A 23,743-nucleotide genomic window follows, 5' to 3' on the forward strand; every position below is an offset into this window, starting at 1 on the left:
ACCACTGATTAATTTTTTATAAATAGTTTCTATTAGCATCCATATTTAATTGAATCAACCATCAGTCGGTTGATGTCACTGCTTTTAACATTGACCGATGATGTCACTAAATCTAATGTGAGATGTTCACGTAGCAGTCTTCCAAATATTTAAGATTGAACGTTCCACACACCTAGGCAAGATACTGTCAAGATTGCATCTTTTATTTTTATTTCACTTTTAAGCATGTACTGAATTTGATAAAAGACTGATTGACAACAAAGCACTGTGGAACAAGTTGCTGTACTTCCTAAAAAACACAAGTTACTGAAACTCATTGTTGCTTGGCAAGGTCTAAATAGGCAGCACATCACTGAAGTGTATATACAAAGTGAAATGTACCTGACAACAGGTTGATGATTGTTTTGTAGAATTGTGACCAGTGTGGATGTCAAAAGTCATCAGCTTGACTACAGCTGTCTGATTCCTGGGTAACTGAACAGCTTGTGAGTATGAATAAAGTTAGGAGAAGATTTAGGACTGCTGAAAGGGAAGTGGTGTCCCTTTCTCTCTCCAATGAAAGTGCATGTAACTAAAGAAAGCAAGTTGTATTCTCCAACCTGTTGCTGTTAGCTGTTGTTTTCAACCAGTCAGTCAAGAGTTTTAATAATTTGTGAACCGTTCACTCTGCCTCCTTTTGAGGAGTGAAAGAACTTGAAGGAAAAGGTCTGACACCTGAAGGACTTGGGAAACAAAAGGACATGCCATGTATCCTAAGGGCTAGTGCTTTGAAATGTTTCCACAGTATTTTGACTACCCTACACGCATGTCACCAAGGTTTCTTCTCTGTCTGTTTCTGTGTGTGTTTTGATGGGGGTGGGAATGTTGGTTAGAGAATTGGATAGTAAAGCTATATGTTAACAATCCATAGTTGTTTACCCATGGTTTGAATTTATTTATTTATCATACATCAGATTTCTGTATTTAACAATTATTATTTATGTTTTCTGTTAAACTATCAGCCAGGTAAATTTGGGGACTTTGTATTCTTTGATAAATGTTTTAATATTTCTAGTGATTCCAAGAATAGTGGGCCCTGATTTCCAACTTGCTGCTATAGTGAGGTGTAACAAAACAGCAGATCACATTCCACTCTGCCTCAGCATTTGTGATGCATAAGTGCCAGGAAAGACCATCACCAATAAGACACTTTCTTTGATATTCAAAGGTATAACCAGTGCTAAATATCCCATTGTCAACATCCTGAGGGTTCACGTTAACTAGAAACTTAACTGGACCGTATCTGACAAAAGATCAAAGGTTAGGAATGCTGTTTTGCAATGAGTAGCTTTTCTTTGGACTCCCCAAAGGCTGTTCTTCATCCATAAGCCACAAGTTGGACATGTAATGAAATGCTCTTCACTTGACCAAATGACTGCAGTTGAAAAAGCTCAACATCATCCAGTACAAAACAAGCCTGATGGCACCTTATCACCAATCTGGGTGCTCTCACTTTCCACCATTGGTGCACAATAGCTATCTACAAGATCTATGGCAATAATTTACTAAGGCTCCTTAAGTCGCACCTTCCAAACCTGTGGTCTGTCCCACCTAGAAGAACAAGAGCAGTGGATGCTTGGGAGCGCCATTGCTGGAACCACCAGTTCCTGACTTGGAACTATATTATCATTCCTTTTCTGTCATAGGATGGAAAATCTGGAACTCGATAACACTGCTGCAGGTGTACTTCCAATAAATGGATTGTGTAGATTTATGAAGGTGCTCACCTCCACCAGTTCACAGCCAATTAGAGATTGTCAGCCAATACTGATCTTGCCAGCAATGTTTGCATCCCACAATTGAACAAAATAGCTTTGCATAAACTAAAAGAAGGAAAGTGAGAGATCTTAAAACGGAAAGATGCATCAACAGTGGATGAATAGACAGATGAGACCATATGCTAGGATCTACAGAGTCAGGATTGTTTCTAATACTTAAAGCAATATTTTCATCCCTCTCACTTGCTTTGCAGCATGGAGTAACTGAAATTGAGATCTCCCCACTGAGGAGGAAAGCGGTTTGTTTTAACTTTTTAATTGAACACCAATATTTTGAGATGATGAGGACTGAATTATGTTGCAACAAACATGTCATTTTGACCACAAGTAGCTTTGGTCTCAAAATTGACTTGCACTGTGCAGCATATGACAGCTGTACTTAACTCGAGTATCTATTGACTTAATCCATTTGAATTACTGTATAATGAAAGCAAATAAAATGTGTGAAGGTTGTTAAATTGATATACCTCAGTTTTTCTATATGTATTTGTTTTGCTTACTTTTCGACCATTATTAATGTGAAAGATAATATATACATTTGGAAATGAAAAGTGGCAATCCTTTCAGCTAATGTCCTCTGAGCCTTTTTTGGGTCTAACTTTAGAGAGGCCCAGTAGTTCTATGGTGTGAAGGAGTGACACTGAAATAATATATTTATGTCATTACAGAAATTGAACTGATCATGCTTTTACCTCCTTGATAGATTGGTCTCTGCTCTTAGTGGGGTAATGTGGCAAGAATAAAGAACAAATGTGGGGTTAGGATCAATCTGTGAGGTGGCTGTGTAGCAACAGGGGAAGTGTTGCAGAGAGAAAAAGTTCTGGCTTATCACAATCTTGGAGGGGGAATCAGGTTCACAGGCCTAGATTAAACAAAGTTAAAAATCACACAACACCAGGTCATAGTCCAACAGGTTTAATTGGAAGCACACTAGCTTTCGGAGCGACGCTCCTTCACACTCCGAAAGCTAGTGTGCTTCCGATTAAACCTGTTGCTATAACCTGGTGTTGTATGATTTTGAACTTTGTGCACCCCAGTCCAACACCGGTATCTCCAAATCTAGATTAAGCAGGTAGTGATAAGTAAACTTTGCAACATGGTGTCGGACCTCTTGACTTTCTAAACCACATGTCCAATTATTTGAAAAGTCAGAATTTAAAGAAAATATTGCAATTTATATTACTTTAGCTTATTTTATCCTTAATGATCCTGATTCATTGGAACTTGATTTGCTTAATAGGAATGGAAATCAGATGACAGGCATTAATAAATAAATTGGGGTTATTTGCTCAAATGTTTTCCTTTTTGCAAGCCTGTATCCTGATGTTGCATTTTCTTTTAACGGTATTAAGTACATCTTTTAATTAAACTGAGTAATGAATATTCAAAGTTTTGTTTTAGCTGTACTAATTATATACTAATGTCATTAACATAGTTCAAAACCAGGGGGCATGTTTTAAAGTAACTAGAGAAAGATTTAAAAGAGACCTGAGAGGCAACCTTTTCCATATGCAGTGGTTTCTTTGTGGAATAAACTGCTGAGGAAGTGATAGATGCAGATACAGTTAGAACATTTAAAATACATTTTGGACAGGTACGTGAATAGAAAAAGTTTCGAGGGATATGGGCCAAACACAGGCAAGTGGGGCTAGTTTAGTTTGGGAAGTTTGGTCGGCATGGACGAGTTGGACCAAAGGGTTTGTTTCTGTGCTGTATGTTTCTGACTCTATGCCTATATGGAATAGAATTCAGGTTGAGTACTATTCTTTTGTACTTTGTACTGTTGATCTTGTAAAGGCTGCCGATAGATGTTCAAGCATACATTTTGTGGAACAAATTCCATTTGTGTGCGTCTGTCACTGCTAATTTTCATTTTGAGTAATGAGTTTTTTCACCACTTTATTCAGGATATTCAGCTCTCTGCAGAAGTAGAACCATTTATACCCCAGAAGAAGGGAACTGATATTCTTGTTCCTATGGCTCTTCCTAATGATGGAAATGGTACTGGTGTCGAAGCTCCTCCTATACCAAGCTACTTGATAACCTGTTATCCCTTTGTGCAAGAAAATCAATCTAATAGGTGAGTAGAGGTGCACAAATCAATTGGTACCTTTGCATAATTTTTATTCAGATTTGTTAATTATATGGTGAAGTTTTAAAGTCAGTTTTCCTTTTATCATCACACGTGATTAGTTATTATGGAATGTCATTTGGTAAACTTTGTTATAAATCTGGACAGTTGAATTGAATTGGTTTCAGGAAGAAACTCCTGAACACTAAAATGTCTTAAATTCATGCAAATACACACCCACCCAGACCTATACTACATATTTACCCTTGACTATGGGGAATTTAGCATGACCAATTCACCTAACCTGCGCATCTTTGGATTGTTGGAGCACCCGGAGGAAACTCACGCAGACACTGGGAGAATGTGCAAACTCCACACAGTCAGTCACCCAAGACAGGAGTCGAACCTGGGTCCCTGGTGCTGTGAGGCAACAGTGCTAGCCACTGTGCCGCCATAAATCATTTTTCTGCACTAATCCTCCCAAAATATAAAATTGCACAACAAATTTTGGAAAACTTCTCAGCCTTTCTTTCGTGCGTGTATGTATGTATGGTTGGGGAGGGAGAAGGGAAAGATTGAATATCAGTTAGAAGCTAAGATTGGTTTTTGAGATTGAGGATTTAGAAATCTTGCAGTTTACAGTTGAGAACATGTCAAAAGCAGGATGGTCCAAGGATTCCAGTGGGATAGTTTGTTGAGACATATTATTATCTTGTAACAGGCTTACTAGTAGACTTTAAAATAACCATTATCAATTACTGTTTCTCAGTTCACAGTAGAGTCAGCGATTTTCATACTGAATTCAAGTGAAGATTGACAAGTCTTCTAATACAGTCAGTAAAATATCTTCAGACCCCAAAATGATGTGAAAGTAGTTGAGTTTTGAATTTGATCAAATTAACAATGTCCTTGAGGCATTCTTCCTCTGCTAGAAAATGGGTCAGTATAAACTTGTCAGTAGTACAGAATCTTTTGGAACATTGAGTCAGATCTTGGGGCTCAAATGTTAAATTTTCTAGATAGAATTAAATTGTATTTTGTTGGTAAAATCATCTTTTAAATGCAGTACAATAGACTCATCACAAATAAAAAAGTATGTCTCAATGTATTTATTGTGTATTAATGTTAAACCTTGGTTATAGTGATAGTCTTAACTTTTGATGATTTTGCACCTGGAACCATTGACATCCTTATGTTTCTGTGAAAGCCTTTTCAAGGAGATCATTTCATTGTAAATTTTTTTTGGTGGCATCTCTGAAAACTGATTGTTGGGAAAATATTAATTTCCAATTTTAGGGGAAGTGATGGCCTAGTGGTATGATTGCTAGACAATTAATCGAGAAACTTAACTCAGGTTCTGGGAACTTGAGTTTGAGAACTGCCATGACAAGTGTTGGAATTTGAATTCAGTAAAAAGAAAAATCTGGAATTGAGAATCTTCTGATGACCACAAAACCATTGTCTACTATTTTTTTTTAAAAAAACATCTGTCTCACTGGCCTTCAGGGAATGAAATTTGCCATCCTAACCCAGTCTGGCCTACATGTGATGCTAGACCTACAGGTTTCAGATCCATAATGTGGTTGACTCTGAAGTGTCTCACTTGCTAGGTGATTTCGCTCAGTTCAAGGGTAGCTAAGCAGCTAGGAGTGAACAATAAATGCGAGCCAGCCAGTGATGCCCACATATTAGGAGTGAACAAAACAAAAACCGTCTTTGCCATGCTGCAGCCATATACCCAATGCAAAGTAGCAGCAGTTTGTAGCATGTACAAGGCATACTGCAGCAGCTGACAACACCATCCAAGCATGCAAGCTGCCACCTCTAAGGACAATGCAGCAGTTGGGACCACCACCTAAAATTTCCCCTCAATCCTCCGAACATTCTGAATCTGAATTATATTGCTGCTGCCTCATTTTAACAAAATCAAGTATCCTGGACCTCCTTTTCTCACAGCACTGTGGGTGTACCTGTGCAAATGGGACTGCAGTGGTCCAAGAAAGTGACTTATCACCAGCACTTTGAGGCTATTAGGAATGAGTGACTAATGCTGTGATGGCTACATCTCGTGAAACAATAAAAAAACAAAGCCTAGGAAAAGAAAGGCTGGTACCAAGTGACAGAAGGTACCAAATTACATTTAGCCCTATGGGCATGAGCCAGCCCCTGTCTCATACAGTCCTAAAGATGTACAGCATGGAAACAGACCCTTCGGTCCAACTTGTACATGCTGACCAAAAATCCCAACCCAATCTAATCCCACCTACCAACACTCGACCCATATCCCACCAAACCCTTCCTATTTATATATCCATCCAGATGCCTTTTAAATTATGCAATTGTACTAGCCTCTACTAGCCTCATGCTGGCTGTGCTTTAGTGTTAACAAGATACTTATAGTTCAGCACTGTCAAGTACTGTCTGACTGTTGGTATGAGGAACATGGTACTGTTCTGGATTACAAGTAGGTTTGTTTGTCAATCTTGTAGCAGTTTCTGTAGAGCAGGTTAGTGCACCCTCTTAGTGATGAAAAAGCTGCTGAAAATAGCTGTGGAATCCAACTAGCGCACAATTTAATATGATTTGATTCTGGAAGAGCAACAACTGCTGATGGCGCAGTTAGTAAAGAACTGTTGGAGACGAATGAAATTGGAGTTGATAAAATGTTTAATGGGCATTGTTGCTTATGCTGGTAATGCATTCAATTCATGCAGCCTGGCATACAAAATGCATTAAGTAATTGACTGTGAAGAGTGAAATGCAAACTTCTAGCTGAGCTATTTGTCCTTTTCTTGGGCAAAAGAAAAAAGAGAAAAACTGCCTAAATGAATCTCTCTTTCTGCAAATGGTGGGAGACAGGATTTGATGCCTGTGCTTAATGGCCTCATGCTTTCAAAAGAAAACTGTTCACCTTCCAATTCACTGCAGCAATTCCATGACGATTGAGTAGTATTTGAAAGAAGTCTAACCAGATGTGTTAATAAATATAGTTTTATAAATTCAAACTATTTTCATGCTTTCCTTTTGTATTGCAGGCAATTGCCTGTGTATAATGGTGATATTCGGTGGCAGCAAGTGAATCCAAATTCATCAGGACCATACCTTGCCTATCCCATATTGCCAACACCACAGCCTCCTGTTTCTACAGATTATGCTTACTATCAGCTCATGCCAGCACCATGCACACCAATGGTGGGTTTTTATTCTCCCTTTCCTCCACCATACACTGCACCTTTCCAGCCAGCCAATGTGGTGAATGCATTGTCTGACTGCAGTGAAAGGCCTATTACCGCCGGACAAGCCTGCCAAGCTAGCACTCAGAGAAGCAGAACCAGCAGAGGTCCAGTGCCGAAGGTAAGGATTTCCAGCTGTATTTGCTGTTTATGCTTTACAGAATTGAATGACCTTGTTTCATCTTGCTCCAATTGAAAGTTAGCCTTTAAATTTCATCTGAACCTGTGGGAGTGAAAACATTTCCTTTAGTATGCTAAGCATGATTTTGGTTAGATAAGTAAAAATCTTAATTATATATAAATACATTCTCCCCCTTTCCATACTACTTGGGCAATACACATTTAGAAGTGTTGAATACCAACAAATGGAGTTGTGTTCAATGATACCTTGTCCAAATGACCATTACTTGTGAATAAAATTAGGTATGATCAACAAGCTGTTAAATTCTATGGGGAAGTCAGCTAGTGGCCTTGCGGCATTTTTCAGCTCAAATCACTGGATAATAAAGGAACTGATTTTTATGGGTTTTTTAGTTCTCCCTTTACTATCATGGACTGTTGGTGCCAAATCTGATGTTTCTGATAGTTTGACATTATTAATTTAGTGTGAATGTGCTGACCTTATAAGAGTCAGAATTCTGACTCATGCTTTTTTTAAAGGGATGAAGTTATGCCAGCTGTGTGCATTTTTTAAAAAAAAAATCACATGGAACATAGTATCTAACTCATGCCATTTACTTACCTATCGAGAATCTAGGTTTATTAAATTTAACCTTGAATGGAAAAAAATGCAGCATTTCTCCTCTTGCTTGTAGCTAACTCCTCATGATGGTTTGATATAAAAGCCATAAATGTCAATTTTGTAATGATATGCAAAGATATTGGAAGAGGTGGACATAAAGATAGTAAAATTAAGTGTCTTGTATATTAACTCAAGGTGGTTGTCAGCTAATGTTGCAAAATATTAATGCGGCAGAACCTTTACTGATTTTGTGAATACTTTGTATTAAACAAAATCCAAACAATTTTCTCTCTCTTTCCCTCTTGATTTATAGAAAACTTGCTGCTATATGTTAACTATGATTTTAGGCCCCTGACAATGCCTTCCCAACTCACCTCTAATCATGTGTAACCTTTGGTTAGCCATGTCTGAACCTGTCCAATATTGATGTTTCACTTTGTTCTCCAATTATTCTTGCTTAGTCATGATTTGCATTCCCAGTATTTTATTTCCCCTTCCACCTCTCCATCTCCCATTTCTCCTTTTAAACTGCTGCTTAACCCAATCTCTCTGTTTTGATCATAACATCTAATATTTCCTTGTGTGTCAGAATCCATCTGTGAAGATATTTTGCTATGTAAAACAGACTGTACAAATACAAGTTAGCTTGCTAAGCTGTTGGAGTAGCTAACTGTTAGGACAAATAACAGCAATTTTTCTGTTTTCTTTTTGAGTTAGGAATTGTATTTCTTATTTGTGCAGGTTTTGAAAACGGCCAAGCCTCTGGTGAGAAACGTAGCTGTTCAAAAGGAAAACAGTGCCTCGGGTCCTGAAAATAGATCGAAGATTGTGTTGCTGGTGGACGCCAGTCAGCAAACAGGTAAGGAACCTTAATTTCCCAGCTTACCAGAACTTGGTCAAACTTAACCAAACCAAGAAACTTAATTCTGATATAGTTACCCTAAACTTAATAATGAAATGATGCAAGTTGCTGTCTAAGAAATTCCCCCAACTAGTGTAATGGATCAAAGCTCTGAAATCTTGTGGTCTTATGGACAGTCTCATCACAAACAGATGTAAATGGTGCCAGGCAATTAAACAGCTCTTAGGAACTGGCAACTCCACAAATATTACAACTCTCAATAACTGGAGAGCCTAGTACAAAAGACAAGACAGAAAGCTTTATATCCATCAACAGCCAGGGATCCATCTCTGCCACCTCCTGAGACCATCCCAATATCACAGATTACAGTTTTCAGCCAGTTCACTTTAATCCATAATATCAAAAAAAAGGCTAAAGACAATGGTACTACATTTTTTGGGGTCTGACAGCATTCCAATAATAATATTGAAGACTTCTATACAGAACTAGCCAAGTCTCCAGCCATGGTGTTTCAATACAGCTTGTCAAATTACGTACAGTACACAAGGAGTAGAATAAATCGTATTTCCTCCTTTTATCAGCCAACTGTTAATAATCAGCAAAGTGATGGAATGGATTATTTTCAGTCTGTCAAACAGCACATGCTAAAGTTTGATCTTTTGCTTCTGACTTTGATCTCGCCTGGGCCAAACATGGACAAAGGAGCTGAACATTACAGGCCATGTGAGAGTACATCAAGGTGACATTTGACCAAGTATAGTATCATTGACTCGAGCAAAGCTCAGGTCTATGGGAATTGGGGAAAACTCTTCACTAGTTAGTCATATCTCACACAGAGGGAGGTCATTCTGATTTTTGGTTGATTAACTCAATCTTCAGAATCTGCTGCATGAGTTCCTTGGGGTAGTATTGAATGCAAAACCAACTTCAGCTGCTTTGTCAGTTACTCCCCTCCATCATGAGGTCAGAAGTAAGATTGTTCACCGATGATACCTGTAATATGATACATTAAAATTAATATGGGACATACAGCAAATGACACATACAAGATCCTGAGGATTGTTAATAGGATAGTTGATAGAGTATGTTTCTTCATGGGTAGAAGATACAACCTGGATGTAGGTTTGCTGGCTGAGCTGGAGGATTTGTTTTCAGACATTTTGTCACCATACTAGGTAACGTCATTAGTCAGCCTCCAGATGAAGCACTGGTGGTAAGGCCTGCTTTCTATTTGTGTTTAGGTTTTCCTGGATTGGTGTGGGTAGAACCAGAGTCATTGCTTCAAAATCAGGAGTTGCCCATTTAAAACAGAGATGGAGCAATTTTTTCTGTGAAGAGTGAGTCTTTGGAAGTTGCTTCCTGAAAAGGTGATGGAATCCCAGCCCGTGAATATTTTTAAGGCAGAAGTAGATGTATTCATGTTAATCACTTTCACCCTTGTTTATCAGTAGGTAGGAGTGTGGATTTGGGTTGCAGTCAGATCAGTGAGCAAGAGAATCTAACCATTACTCCTTGAAGTTCAAAGGTACTATAATTGCTGAACCCCACACTATCAATATTCTGGTGACTCTTTGATCAGGAACTGAACTAGCAAAGCCATGTAAATAATGTGACTTAAAGAGTAGGCTAGAACCTAGCAAATCTGCAGCAAATAATTCACCCATTGTGTCTTCAATGCTTGTCCACTATCTACAAAACACAACCTGAGTGTGTGCAAACTGTCCACTTGCCTAAATGAATGCAGCTTTGAGATCACTCAAGAAGCTTGAGCAAAGGTTCAGAGCAAAGCATCCTACCTGACTGGCATCCCATTTGCCATCTTCAGCTGCAGTATGTAGCAGGTACAAGATGCACTGCAGTAACATACCAAAGGCTCCTTTGGTAGCATTCCTCAAGCCTGAGATTTCTACTACCTAGAAGGATAATAACAGCAGATACACAGGAATGCCACCTGTAAGTTCGCCTCGATGACTTGGAATAAATACCACGGTTCCTCCAATACTACTGAATGAAAATCCTGAAATCTCAAGAGAACATCCCATGAGCAATTTTATTTAGAAACAAAGTGACAAATATGTTATTTCTTCATTTATCTTTCCAGTGTGAAAACATCTTTGTGTTCATAATAGTGAGCATTTGGCAATAATAACTTCAAAGCTAGCAATTTATTGTTACTGTGATTTAAAACTGACATTGAAGTTCAGTTGGAACATGTGATACAAGAATATTTTCTGTAGCAGACTGAAAGGAGTGAGAAGGAAAAGAAAGAAATTGAGTTTAGAGGTACTACAGAAATGTTAAATCACATAGTATGTGAGTATCTTTTAGAATGTCAGAAAGTGGATGCATTTTCAAGGTTTTTTTTTCTGCTTTGAGCTTCAGTGCAGCCCTGTGCTGTTGGTAAACGAACTGCTGCAGAAGTTAGCAACTCCCAACAGAAATGGGGGGAGGAAAGTCCTGAGGCCCTCACTGGACTGTACTGCTCTCAAACTCATAATGGTGACTGAGTTACTGAAATGAGGAATATTATTTTATAATTTTAAAATGGCCACAGTATGATGAACATAGTTGTGCATTTATGAAATTATTCTTTGAAAATTCGCTGTTGATTGATAATCCCAAATCCAGAAGCAGAATATGCCACACTTCTTTCCTTATACCTGCTTTAAGCACATCCTATTAGCAAATTATTGTAGTGTGTGGAAAACAGTTTTCATATGAAATACTAGAGCTTCATTCTGCTATCTAAATTTCAAGTCATAGTCATAGAGATATACAGCATGGAAACAGACCCTTTGGTCCAACCTGTCTGCTTGCAGTTTTGCACATCTAGTCATGAAAACTTAATGAGTACAATCTTCTTTTGCTTGAGACAGTTGTGAGGAAGTATTTTAATGCTTTGTTCTGCAAGGCTTAATAGAAGTATTTTGATTATGTTGAACCGACATGGTTGTTGATGCTGGTTTATGGCAATGTTCTCTACCTTTAAAGTATGGCTTTGTTTTGGTAGTTCAAAACTGATACACTAAATGGATGGTGCTAAATCAAACTGTGCAATTATTTTGAAAGAGTTGTTATAATCTGTATCTTCCATTTTAAATGTGATTGTCTTTATTATTAAAAGATTTTCCTGGGGATGTAGCCAATAAAACACACACCGAGAGGGCCAGCCCCTTGATTTGGAAATCAAAAGTGAGGAGAAGAAGAGCATCTCACCCTGCTGCTGAATCTTCAAGTGAACAAGGAGCTAGTGAAGCTGACATTGACAGTGATAGTGGCTACTGCAGTCCTAAGCATAGCCACAGTCAGACCACATCAGCTACTACAAGGAGTACAGAATGCAAAGTACGTAAATATACATAGTTCATATAACCAAAATAAACTGTGATATTAAAATGTTCTGTAAATGATGGAGATTTAGGACTGTCAGCAGAGTCTGAAGCATTTCCCATACTTCTGCACAGTTTAACCCTTTCCCCCTCCATCCTAGAGCCAAGACAGGGTTCCCCTGTTCACATGATCCACCCCAGTAGCCTCCAGTTTAGTCATTCTTCACCATTTTCTGCCTCTTCCAACATGATATCACCACCAAATACATTTTCTCCTCTCCTCCACTAAGTGTTTTGAAGGTACCATTTCTTCACCATATCTTGGCCCACTTCTGGCAACAACTTATCAGCATTTCATGACACCTTCCCATGCAATTGAAGAGAGGAGCGATGCTTTCCCTTTTATCTCCCTTCTCTTTATCCAAAACCTGAAATATTCCTTCCAAGTGAGGCAATGTGTTTGTACTTCTCTCAGTCTAGTCCACTGTATTCACTGCTGACAATGTGGTCTCCTCTACATAGAGGATTACAAATATGGACCAATCTGTTGCACATAAACCCAAAAATAACTTAAAACTGAAACCCACCTCAAAACAATTAGTATATTAATCCAAGTTTAAACTTTAAAACTGGAAACATGTTCATTTTAAATTTACTAGTGCAAATAACAGCATATTTATCCAATTATTGAAAACTAAACTTATTGCATTCAGAAGACACTTTTTGTGTTAAAACAGTCTAAATAAAGCAGATACAAGTCCAGCTAGTAAAACCTGGTAAGGGTTCTATTCTGAAATAAATACTTTGTAGCAATTGTCAAATTATATTCCATTTGAAATTATGATTTTTGCTTTTACTCGAATATGGTGAATGTGCATATACAGAGTTGGATTAAACTGTTTTTTGTTTTATTTCAGGTCGACGATTTAACAGGGATTGCAGGTAATTAATTTAAATATTTGTGCTGTAAAAGTTTCACAGTAGAAGTGAGAATAGGTAAGTCACTGCCTCATTTAAAATTATTGAAGCAAAAGTCATTGTCTTCTTGGATAAATGCAACAGAAGGAAATAGAACATGTGTGTCTGTGTCTGTCTGTTGGGATGTAGAGGTGGGAAGAGGACAGACAGCATGGGAAGGATATTCACGTGCGCTATAAATATATGGCAATGCCTCTTGGACCAAATAATTTGTTTCCATTCTGCATGTTCAAATTTTTCAACTTGTATAAGTTAGAATAAATTAAACTCATAGAATGGTTTCAACACAGGAAAGGCACATGGCCTATTGAACCAGTATCTTCATTGGTTCTGCAAAGTTAAAATACAACTTTCTTGAGCCTTCTGAGGCTGGTACAGTTGAGAAAAGAACTGATTGAATGGCGGAGTGGACTCGATGGGCCGAATGGCCTTACTTCCACTCCTATGTCTTATGTCTTATATCGGAACTGAGGGAGGATGTTCCCGGAAATACATCCGGGGAAGTTATTTGGGTGGAACTGAGAAATAAGAAAGTGATGATCACCTTATTTGGAATGTATTATAGATCCCCTAATAGTCAGAGGGAAATTGAGAAACAAATTTGTTAGGAGATCTCCATTATCTTTTAAGAATAACAGGGTAGTTATGCTAAGTTAGAGGATTTTAACTTTCCAAGCGTAGACTGGGACTGCCATAGTGTTAAGTGTGTACAAGAAAATTTTCTGATTCAGTATGTGGGTGTACCTACTAGAGAAGGTGCAAAACTTGACCTACTCTTGGGAAATAAGGAAGGGCAGGTGACTTGGTGTCAGTGAGGGAGCACTTTGGAGTCAGCGACCATAACTTTATTTGTTTTAAAATCATGATGGAAAAGGATAGACCAGATCTAGAAGTTGAAGTTCTAAATTGGAGGAAGGCTAATTTTGATAGTATTAGGCAAGAACTTTCAAAAGCTGATTGGGGGCAGATGTTCGCAAGTAAAGGATGGCTGGAAAATGGGTAGCCTTCAAAAATGAGGTAACGAGAGTCCAGAGCCAGTATATACCTGTTAGGGTGAAAGGAAAGGCTGGTAGGTATAGGGAATGCTGGATGACTAAAGAAATTGAGGGCTTGGTTAAGAAAAAAAAGGAAGCATATGTCAGGTATAGACAGGATAGATCGAGTGAATCCTTAGAAGAGTATAAAGGCAATAAGAGTATATTTAAGAGGGAAATCAGGAGAGCAAAAGGGGAACATGAGATTGCTTTGGCAAATAGAGTTAAGGAGAATCCAAAGGGTTTTTACAAATACATTTAAGGAGAAAAGGCTAACTAGGAAGAGAATAGGGCCCCTCAAAGATCAGCAAGGCGGCCTTTGTATGGAGCTGCAGGAAATGGGGAGACACTAAACGAATATTTTGCATCAGTATTTACTGTGGAAAAGGACATGGAAGATACAGATGTCGGGGAAATAGATGGTGACATCTTGAAAAATGTCCATGTTACAGAGGTGGAAGTGCTGGATGTGTTGAAATGCATAGAAATGGATTAATCCCCAGCACCTGACCAGGTGTACCCTAGAGCTCTGTGGGAAGCTAGAGAAGTGGGCCTCTTGCTGAGATATTTGTATCATCAATAGTCACAGGTGAGGTGCCAGAAGACTCGAGGTTGGCTAACATGGTGCCATTATTTAAGAAAGGTGGTAAGGACAAGCCAAGGAACTATAGACCAGTGAGCCTGACGCCGGTGATGGGCAATTTGTTGGAGGGAATCCTGAGGGACCAGATGTACATGTATTTGGAAAGGCAAGGACTGATTAGGGTGAGTCAGCATTGCTTTGTGTGTGAGAAATCATGTCTCACAAACTTGATTGTTTTTTTTGAAGAAGTAACAAACAGGATTGATGAGGGCAGAGCGGTAGGTGCGATCTATATGGGCATCAGTAAGGCATTCGACAAGGTTTCCCATGGGAGACTGTTTAGCAAGGTTAGATCTCATGGAATAGAGGCAGAACTGGCTCAAAGGTAGAAAACAGTGGTGGTGGAGGGTTGTTTCTCTCACTGGAGACCTGTGATCATTGGAGTGTCACAAGGATCGGTGCTGGAGCAATGACTGTTCATCGCTTATATAAATTATTTGGTTGTAAGCATAAGGGGTATAATAAGTAAGTTTGCAGATGACACCATCATTGGAGGTGTAGTGGACAGCGAAGAGGGTTACCTCAGATTACAACGGGATCTTGATCAGATGGGCTAATGAGCTGAGAAATGATAGATGGAGTTTAATTTAGATAAATGTGAGTGCTGCACATTTGGGAAAGCAAATCTTACCAAGACTTATACACTTAATGTTAAGGTCCTAGGGGGTGTTGCTGAACAAAGAGACCTTGGAGTGTAGGTTCATAGCTCCTTGAAAATAGGCCACTATTGGAATATTGCATGCAATTCTAGTCTCCTTTCTGTTGGAAGGATGTTCTGAAACCTGAAAGGGTTCAGAAATGATTTACAAGTATGTTGTCAGGGTTGAAGAATTTGAGCTATAGGGAGAGGTTGGATAGGCTGGGGCTGTCCTCCCTGGAGTGTCAGAGGTGGAGGGGTGACCTTTATAGAAGTTTATAAAGTTATGAGGGGCACGGATATGTTAAATAAACAAGGTCTTTTCCCTGGGGTGGGAAAGCCCAGAACTAGAGGACATAGGATTAGGGTGTGAGGGGAAAGATATAAAAGGTACCTAACAGGCAACTTTTTCACACAGAGGGTGGTACGTGATTGGAATGAGCTGCCAGAGGAAGTGGTGGTGGCTGGTACAATTGCAACATTTAAGCAGCATTTGGATGGGTATATGAATAGGAAAGGTTTGGAGGGATATGGGCTCGGTGCTAGCAGGTGGGATAGATTGGCTTGAGATATCTGGACGCCATGCCCAAAGGATCTGTTTCCCTGCTGTACATCTGTATGACACTGATCTTAGATCTCCTACTGTTAGATGTTAATTATATTGTCAGTCATACAAAAATAGAACATTCTTCAAAATATAGGACCATTCGTTTTTGTGCAAAATTCGCCATTTACAAACAGTAGGACAAATCCGATCCAGCAAGTTATTGCTCCATCAGTCTACTCTTAGTATTTCTCCAGTTTAGTTTTATTTAATTTTCGAATTCACCTTATCAGTGCTGCTTATTGTCTTGTTCCTCTCCCTTTGTAAGGTTATCCTTCAACTTCCATGTTTCTTTCAGGTTTTTTAAAGATTTTTCGAAGAAAATTCTATTTGTTCTCTCAAATAGGGAAGAAACAATTTGCATATCCATATAGCATCATTCACGATCTAAGCATATTTTAAAAAAGCTTGCAGACAATGATTTATTTTTTGGAACATTGTCTTTGGCAAATATACACTGCAAAAGCTTCAATAAATCACTGAGCATATCATTTCTTTGTTTTGTTTGAAGAATAAATATTTATTAAGCCCTAGGCGAACACTTCTGCTGATAGAATAGTCCACCTAAGGATGCTGTCAGGGCCTCTTTAATGTAGCCAGAACAACAACATCTTCAGTATAATACTTGGTGAGCAAGGCACTGTAAAAAGTGCCAACTTACTTTGTAGTCAACTCTGGAATGGCAATTATATCTGCCACTTCTGGCCCCAAAACAGAAGTGCTACCACTGAGCTTGTGCTATCATTTCTCAGTTTCCTGATGCTAACTACCATCATTGATTATTTAAACCACACAGTCTTGCTTTATTTTTATGCGGACCAGGACTGAGCAAATTAGGTAGGGTGTGGTTGAAACTGGATCATGTTTTCCCATTTTTTTAAATGACACTTGGAAGGCTGCACTTATCACCCCTCCTGAGCGGCTCTGAGCAGGTGATTGTGGGTTGCCACCTTGAACCAGTTGATTTGATAAAAGGCTCTTTGATCCCTGTTCTGCTTAGATTGCATTTGTTGAATGTTGAACTTTGTTCTTAATCATTTCAATATTATTCATAAAGTGCACTTCACACTGACATATCTTTTCTCTTTCTATACAGTCATAAAGATATACAGGATAGAAACAGCCCCTTCGGTCCAACTCCTCCATGATGACCAGATATCTCGAATAAAGGAGTCCCATTTACCAGCATTTGGCCCATATCCCCCTCAATCCTTCCTATTTAATTAAAAGCCACTTGGATAGGTATATATTGTAATTGTACCAGCCTCCACCACTACTTCTGGCAGCTGATTCCATACACATGCCACCCTTTGTGTGAAAAAGTTGCCCCTTATGTTCCTTTTAAATCTTTCCCTTTTCACCTTAAACCTATGCCATCTGGTTTTGGACTTCCATATGCAGGGGAAAAAAGACCTTGTCAATTCACCCAATCCATGTCCCTCATGATTTCTTTAAACCTCTATAAGGTCACTTCTCAACTCCAGGGAAAATAGCCCAGTCAATTCAGCCTCTCCTTAAAGCTCAAATCCTCCAACCCTGCAACATCCTTGTAAATCCAATGTGAACTCTTTCAAGTTTCACAACATCCTTCCTGTAGGAGGGAGATCTGAATTGCACACAGTATTCCAGTTGTGGCCTAACCAATCTCCTGTACAGCTACACCAAATCCTCCCTTAATTTCATTCATATAAAATTATATTTGTAATATAAGAAATATTTGGACAGAAGTTACAATTTAGTATGGTTAGATTTAACACTAATGGTTTTTGGGAGACAAATCTGTCGTCATCCAAGAATTTGTTTGAATTTTATAATGTTTTAAATATGAATGAAGTTAGAATTTTGTAGCCTAAAATGTCTTTTATGTATATGTGTAAATTAGTAAACATTCAATACATAATCATAAAATGGATGACTTAACTGCTGATATTTATGAAAGCTTGCATCATGTGGTGGTACACGTAGTATGTGTAATGTGGAAATTATAAGTTCATCTTTGAGTTATTATCTTGTAGCTATTAATGAGGTGGATTTTCTTTTACACCCAGGAGGCCCCAGTTGGGCAAATGTCGCTTCCCAAGCACCACAAAGGTTTGGGATGGACAGAATCCAGACATTTTCTTGTGGTCGGGTTGGCAGGCCGGCAGATCTGCGAAACTCTCAGGTATGTGGGTAAACTTGCTACCATCATTCAGAATTTGGAATATTCATGTTATTATTTGTTTTAAGATAGAAAATTCCTTGCCTTCCAGTTGGTTTTCTATTATATTTCTGTACAAATTGGTGCTTATATTAGCCAGATCTTTCAGTGACTGTGCAATCAGTGAAATACTGAACAAATTCATAGTCTAATTTGATGATCTCGCCATCAATAATTTTGTTCATAATTGAGTTGGAAGCCTCACAGCTGATAACTAATATTGCAACATAAATTGGAAAAACTAAGCAGGTCAAGCAGTTTCTCAGGTAAAGAGAAACAGTTGAGATTTCATTTTGATGTGACCTTTCATCGGAACTTCAGTCAACTGATCATTCAGCGAAGTTATTTAGGTAGAGCTGAGAAACACAAAAGGGATGACCACCTTGTTGGGATTGTGCTATAGGCCCTCCAATAACAAGCGGAAATTGAGAAACAAAAATGTAAGGAGATCTCCAATATGTGTAGGAATAATAGGGTTGCAATGGTCAGGATTTTAACTCTCCAAACATAGACTGGGGCTGTCAGAGTGTTAAGGGCTTGGATAGGGAGGAATTTAAGTGTGTACAAGAAAACTCTTATTCAATATATGGATGTATCTACTAGAGAAGGAGCAATACTTGACCTTCTGTTAGAAAATAAGACAGGGCAAGTGACTGAGGTGTCAGTTGGGGAGTACTTTGGGCATGTGATTGTAATTCGATTAATTTTAAAATATTTAAGGAAAAGTATAGAACTGATCAAAGAGTTAAAGTTCTAAATTGCAGTGAGGCCAGTTTCGATAGTATTGGACAGGAACTTTGAAAAGTTGATTGGGGGAAGCTATTTGCAGGTAAAGGAATGGTGGGGAAGTGGGAGGCCTTTAAAAAGGAGATAACGAGTTCCGAGACAGTGTGCTTCTGTTTAACATGAAGGGCAAGGCTGGTATGTGTAGGGATGACTAGAGAAATTGAGACCAGCCCAGATGGCCTCCTCCTTCAAGGACCGCACAGCCCAGATGGCCTCCTTCTTCAAGGACCGCAAATTCCCCCCAGACGTGATCGACGATGCCCTCCACCGCATCTCCTCCACTTCCCGCTCCTCCGCCCTTGAGCCCCGCTCCTCCAACCGCCACCAAGACAGAACCCCACTGGTTCTCACCTACCACCCCACCAACCTCCGCATACAACGTATCATCCGCCGCCATTTCCGCCACCTCCAAACGGACCCCACCACCAAGGATATATTTCCCTCCCCTCCCCTATCAGCGTTCCGCAAGGACCACTCCCTTCGTGACTCCCTCGTCAGATCCACACCCCCCACCAACCCAACCGCCACCCCCGGCACCTTCCCCTGCAACCGCAGGAAATGTAAAACTTGCGCCCACACCTCCACACTCACTTCCCTCCAAGGCCCCAAGGGATCCTTCCATATCCGCCACAAGTTCACCTGTACCTCCACACACATCATCTATTGCATCCGCTGCACCCGATGTGGCCTCCTCTATATTGGTGAGACAGGCCGCTTACTTGCGGAACGCTTCAGAGAACACCTCCGGGCCGCCCGAACCAACCAACCCAATCACCCCATGGCTCAACACTTTAACTCTCCCTCCCACTCCACCGAGGACATGCAGGTCCTTGGACTCCTCCACCGGCAGAACATAACAACACGACGGCTGGAGGAGGAGCGCCTCATCTTCCACCTGGGAACCCTCCAACCACAAGGTATGAATTCAGATTTCTCCAGTTTCCTCATTTCCCCTCCCCCCACCTTGTCTCAGTCAGTTCCCTCAACTCAGCACCGCCCTCCTAACCTGCAATCCTCTTCCTGACCTCTCCGCCCCCACCCCACTCCGGCCTATCACCCTCACCTTGACCTCCTTCCACCTATCCCACCTCCATTGCCCCTCCCCCTAGTCCCTCCTCCCTACCTTTTATCTTAGCCTGCTTGGCTACTCTCTCTTATTCCTGATGAAGGGCTTATGCTCGAAACGTCGAATTCTCTATTCCTGAGATGCTGCCTGGCCTGCTGTGCTTTGACCAGCAACACATTTGCAGCTGTGATCTCCAGCATCTGCAGACCTCATTTTTTACTAGAGAAATTGAGAGTCTGGTTAAACAAAAGTAGGAGCATCTATGTATGGACAGCAGGAGTATACTTGAGGGAAATCAGGATGGCAAAAAGGAGACGTGGCTTTGAGAATTAGGGTAAAGGAGAATCCAAAGGGATTCTCTAACTACATTAAGGGCAAAAGTGAATAGGGCCCCTTAAAGATCAACGCGACCATCTGTGAGGAACCACAAGAAATGAGTGAAGTACTAAACTAATATTTTGCGTCAATATTTATCATAGCAAAAGGTACGGAAGCTAGGGTACTTGAGGAAATAAATTGTAATATCTTAAAAAGAGTTCATATTACAGACACGGTGGTACTGGAGGTCTTAATGCAGAAGGGTAGATAGATCCTCAGGACCTAATCATGTGTTTCCCAGAACTTTGTGGGATGCTAGGGAAGTGATTTTTGTGCCCCTTGCTGAGATATTTCTGTCATCGATAGTCACAGGTGAGGTGTCTGAAGACTCGGGGTTGCCTAATGTTGTGCCATTATTTATGAAAGGCTGTAAGAAAAAGCTAGGGAACTATAGACTGGTGAGCCTTATGTCTGTGGTGGGTAAGTTGTTGGAGGGGATTCTGAGGGACCGGATTTACAAGCATTTGGAAAGGCAAGGACTGATTAGGAAAAGTCATCGTGGATCTGTGAATGGGAAGTAGCGTCTTGCTAACTTCATTGCATTTTTTTGAAGAGGAGATGAAAAAGGTTGACAAAAGCAGAGTGGTAGATGTCTATTTGGACTTCAGCAAAGTGTTTGACAAGGTTCTGCATGGTAGACTGATTAGAAAGGTTAGATCAAATAGGATCGTGGGGGAGGCAGCCAGTAGGATACAAAATTGGCTTGAAAGTAGAAGACAGAGTGGTGGTAGAGGGTTGCTTTTCAGACTGGAGGCCTGTGGCCAGCAGAGTGCCACAAGGATTGGTGCTGGGTCTGCTGTCTGTAGTTATTTATATAAGTGATCTGGTTGTTAGTGTAGGAGATATGGTGTCATCTGCAAAAGTATTAACCATAATAAATGGTATAGTGGATATGAAGATGATTATCTCAGAGTACAATGGGATCTTGATCAGATAGGCCAAGGTGTGGCAAATGGAGTTTAATTTAGATGGATATGAGGTGATGCATTTTGGTAAGGCAAACTAGGCCATGTCTTGTAAGTTAATGGTAGCACCCTGGGGAGTGTTGCCAAACAAAGGGTGCAGGTGCATAGTTACTTGAAAGTGGAGTCCCAGGTATACAGGGTGGTGAAGAAGGCATTTGGCACATTTGCCTTCGTTGGTCAGTACAAGAGTTGAAATGTCATATTGCAGCTCTGCAGACATTGCTGAGGCCACTTTTAGAATACTGCATATGATTCTGGTTGCCTTTCTATAGGAAGGATGTTGTCAGGACTGGAGAGTTTGAGTTTGCAGGAAATGGTTGAATAGGCCGGGGCTTTTTTCCCTGGAACATTGGAGGCTGGGGGGGTGACCTTTTTATAGAGGTTTGTAAAATTATATGGGAAATGGACAGAGTGAATAGCCAAGGTCTTTTTCATAGATTGAGGGAGTCCAGAACTGTAGGGCATTAGGTTCAAGGTGAGAGGGGAATGATTTAAAAAGGACCTGAAGCTAGAATCCTTGCAGTGTGGAAGCAGACCATTAGGCCCATCAAGTTCTCACCGACCCTCTGAAGAGCAAACTGCACAGACCCACCCTGTAGCCTATCCCTGTAACCCTGCATTTCCCAGGCTAATCCACCTAGCCTGCAAATCGGTGAACACCGCAGGCAATTTAGCGTGGCCAGTCCACCTAGCCACATAAATCTTTAGACTGTAGGTGTAAACTAGAGAACCTGGAGGAAATCCATGCAGAACAGGGAGAAGTCTCCACACAGACAGTAAAGTGTAGCCCGAGGTTGAAATCAAACCTGGAACCCTGGCACCATGAGTCAGCAGTGAAAACCACTGAGCCACAGTGCCATAAGGGATAACCTTTCCATACGGAAGGTGTATGGTATGAGCTGCCAGGCGGTGGTGCATGATTGGAATGAACTGCCAGAGGAAGTGGTGAAGGTGGGTGCAATTACAATATTTAAATAGTGTCTGGATGGGTATATGAATAGGAAGAGTTGAGAGGGCTATGAGCCATGTGCTGGAAAATGGGACTAGGTCACATTGGGATGTCTGATTGAGGTGGACTGAAGGGTCTGTTTCCATACTGTATGACTCTGACTCTATGCTTGATGTAAGGCCATCTCAATCTGAAACATGAACCTTTTCCCTATCCACAGATGCAGTCTGACCTGAGAATTTCAAGCATTCTTCTGACATCTCAATATTTTGCTTTTGATGACTAATATCCTGGCATTTAAGTCAGTACCTATACTAACTCCATAAGACCAGAAGACATAGGAGCAGAAATTAGGCCACTTGGCCCATCAAGTTTGCTTCTCCATTCAATCATGGCTGATAGGGTTTTTCAACCCCATTTTCCTGCTTTCTCCCCGTAACCTTTGATCCCCTTGTCAACGAAGAACTTATCTATCTCTGTTTTAATGACCTGGTCTCCACAGCCTTCTGTGGCAATGAATCCCACAGATTTTCTACTCTCTGGCTAAAGAAGTTTCTCCTTATCTCCATTCTGAAAGGTCCTCCCCTTACTCTAAGACTGTGCCCTCAGGTCCTTATCTCTTCTGCCAACAGAAACATCTTCCTAACGTCCATTCTGTCCAGTCCATTCAGTATTCTGAAAATTTCAATCAGATCCCCCTCATTCTTCTAAACTCCATCGAGTATAGTCCCAGAGTCCTTGAACATCCCTCATGTTTAGCGTTTCATTCCTGGGATCATTCTTGTGAACCTCCTTTGGATCCGCTCCAGGGCCAGTATATCTTTCCTGAGGTCTGAGGCCCAAAATTGCTCACAATACTCTAACTGTGTGGCCTGACTGAAGCCTTATAAAGCCTCAGAAATACATCCCTGCTTTTATATTCTCGTCCTCTCGAGACGAATGACAACATTGGGTTTGCCTTCCTAATTACCGACTCAATCTGCAAGTTTACCTTAACAGAAACCTGGACTGGGACTCCCAAGTCTCTTTGAACTTCAAACTTATAAATTCTCTCCCCGTTTATAAAATGGTCCATGCCTGTATTCTTCCTGCCAAAGTGCATGACCTCACATTACATCTGCCACTTCTTTGCCTACTCTCCTAACCTGTTAAAATCTTTCTACAGCTTCCCCAACTCTTCAATACTACTAGCTCTCCCACCTATTTTTGTTTTATCTGCAAACTTAACCAGAACGCCTTTAGTTCCTTCATTTAGACCATTAACTTATCCTAATCTCTGACTAAATCGAGGTTTTTCCCACTTCTCCCTTTTGATCTGCATTTTGAACCATGTTAAAAGAATTTTAAGAACCCGTACAAAAAAATTGAAACCGTAAACTAGAAAATGTTAAATGATGAGACTAGCAAGAGTTACTGTCATTGCATTATGCTATATTACTTTGTTTCATA

The 23,743-nt window shown here is 40.1% G+C and overlaps 1 protein-coding gene across 2 annotated transcripts in view; it reads left to right on the forward strand.

Moving 5' to 3' along the window:
- secisbp2l (SECIS binding protein 2-like) overlaps positions 1-23,743 on the forward strand; it is an 81,973-nt gene that overhangs the window by 27,794 nt on the left and 30,436 nt on the right. For both annotated transcript variants that reach the window (XM_060853000.1, XM_060853002.1), the window contains exons 2-7: positions 3,725-3,897; positions 6,924-7,242; positions 8,605-8,722; positions 11,850-12,070; positions 12,972-12,996; positions 17,999-18,114. In XM_060853000.1, the coding sequence (XP_060708983.1) occupies positions 3,725-3,897; positions 6,924-7,242; positions 8,605-8,722; positions 11,850-12,070; positions 12,972-12,996; positions 17,999-18,114 (972 nt within the window). The remainder of the gene's footprint in view (positions 1-3,724; positions 3,898-6,923; positions 7,243-8,604; positions 8,723-11,849; positions 12,071-12,971; positions 12,997-17,998; positions 18,115-23,743) is intronic.

Source organism: Hemiscyllium ocellatum, chromosome 39 (assembly GCF_020745735.1).
Source record: "Hemiscyllium ocellatum isolate sHemOce1 chromosome 39, sHemOce1.pat.X.cur, whole genome shotgun sequence".
Lineage (NCBI taxonomy): Eukaryota > Metazoa > Chordata > Chondrichthyes > Orectolobiformes > Hemiscylliidae > Hemiscyllium > Hemiscyllium ocellatum.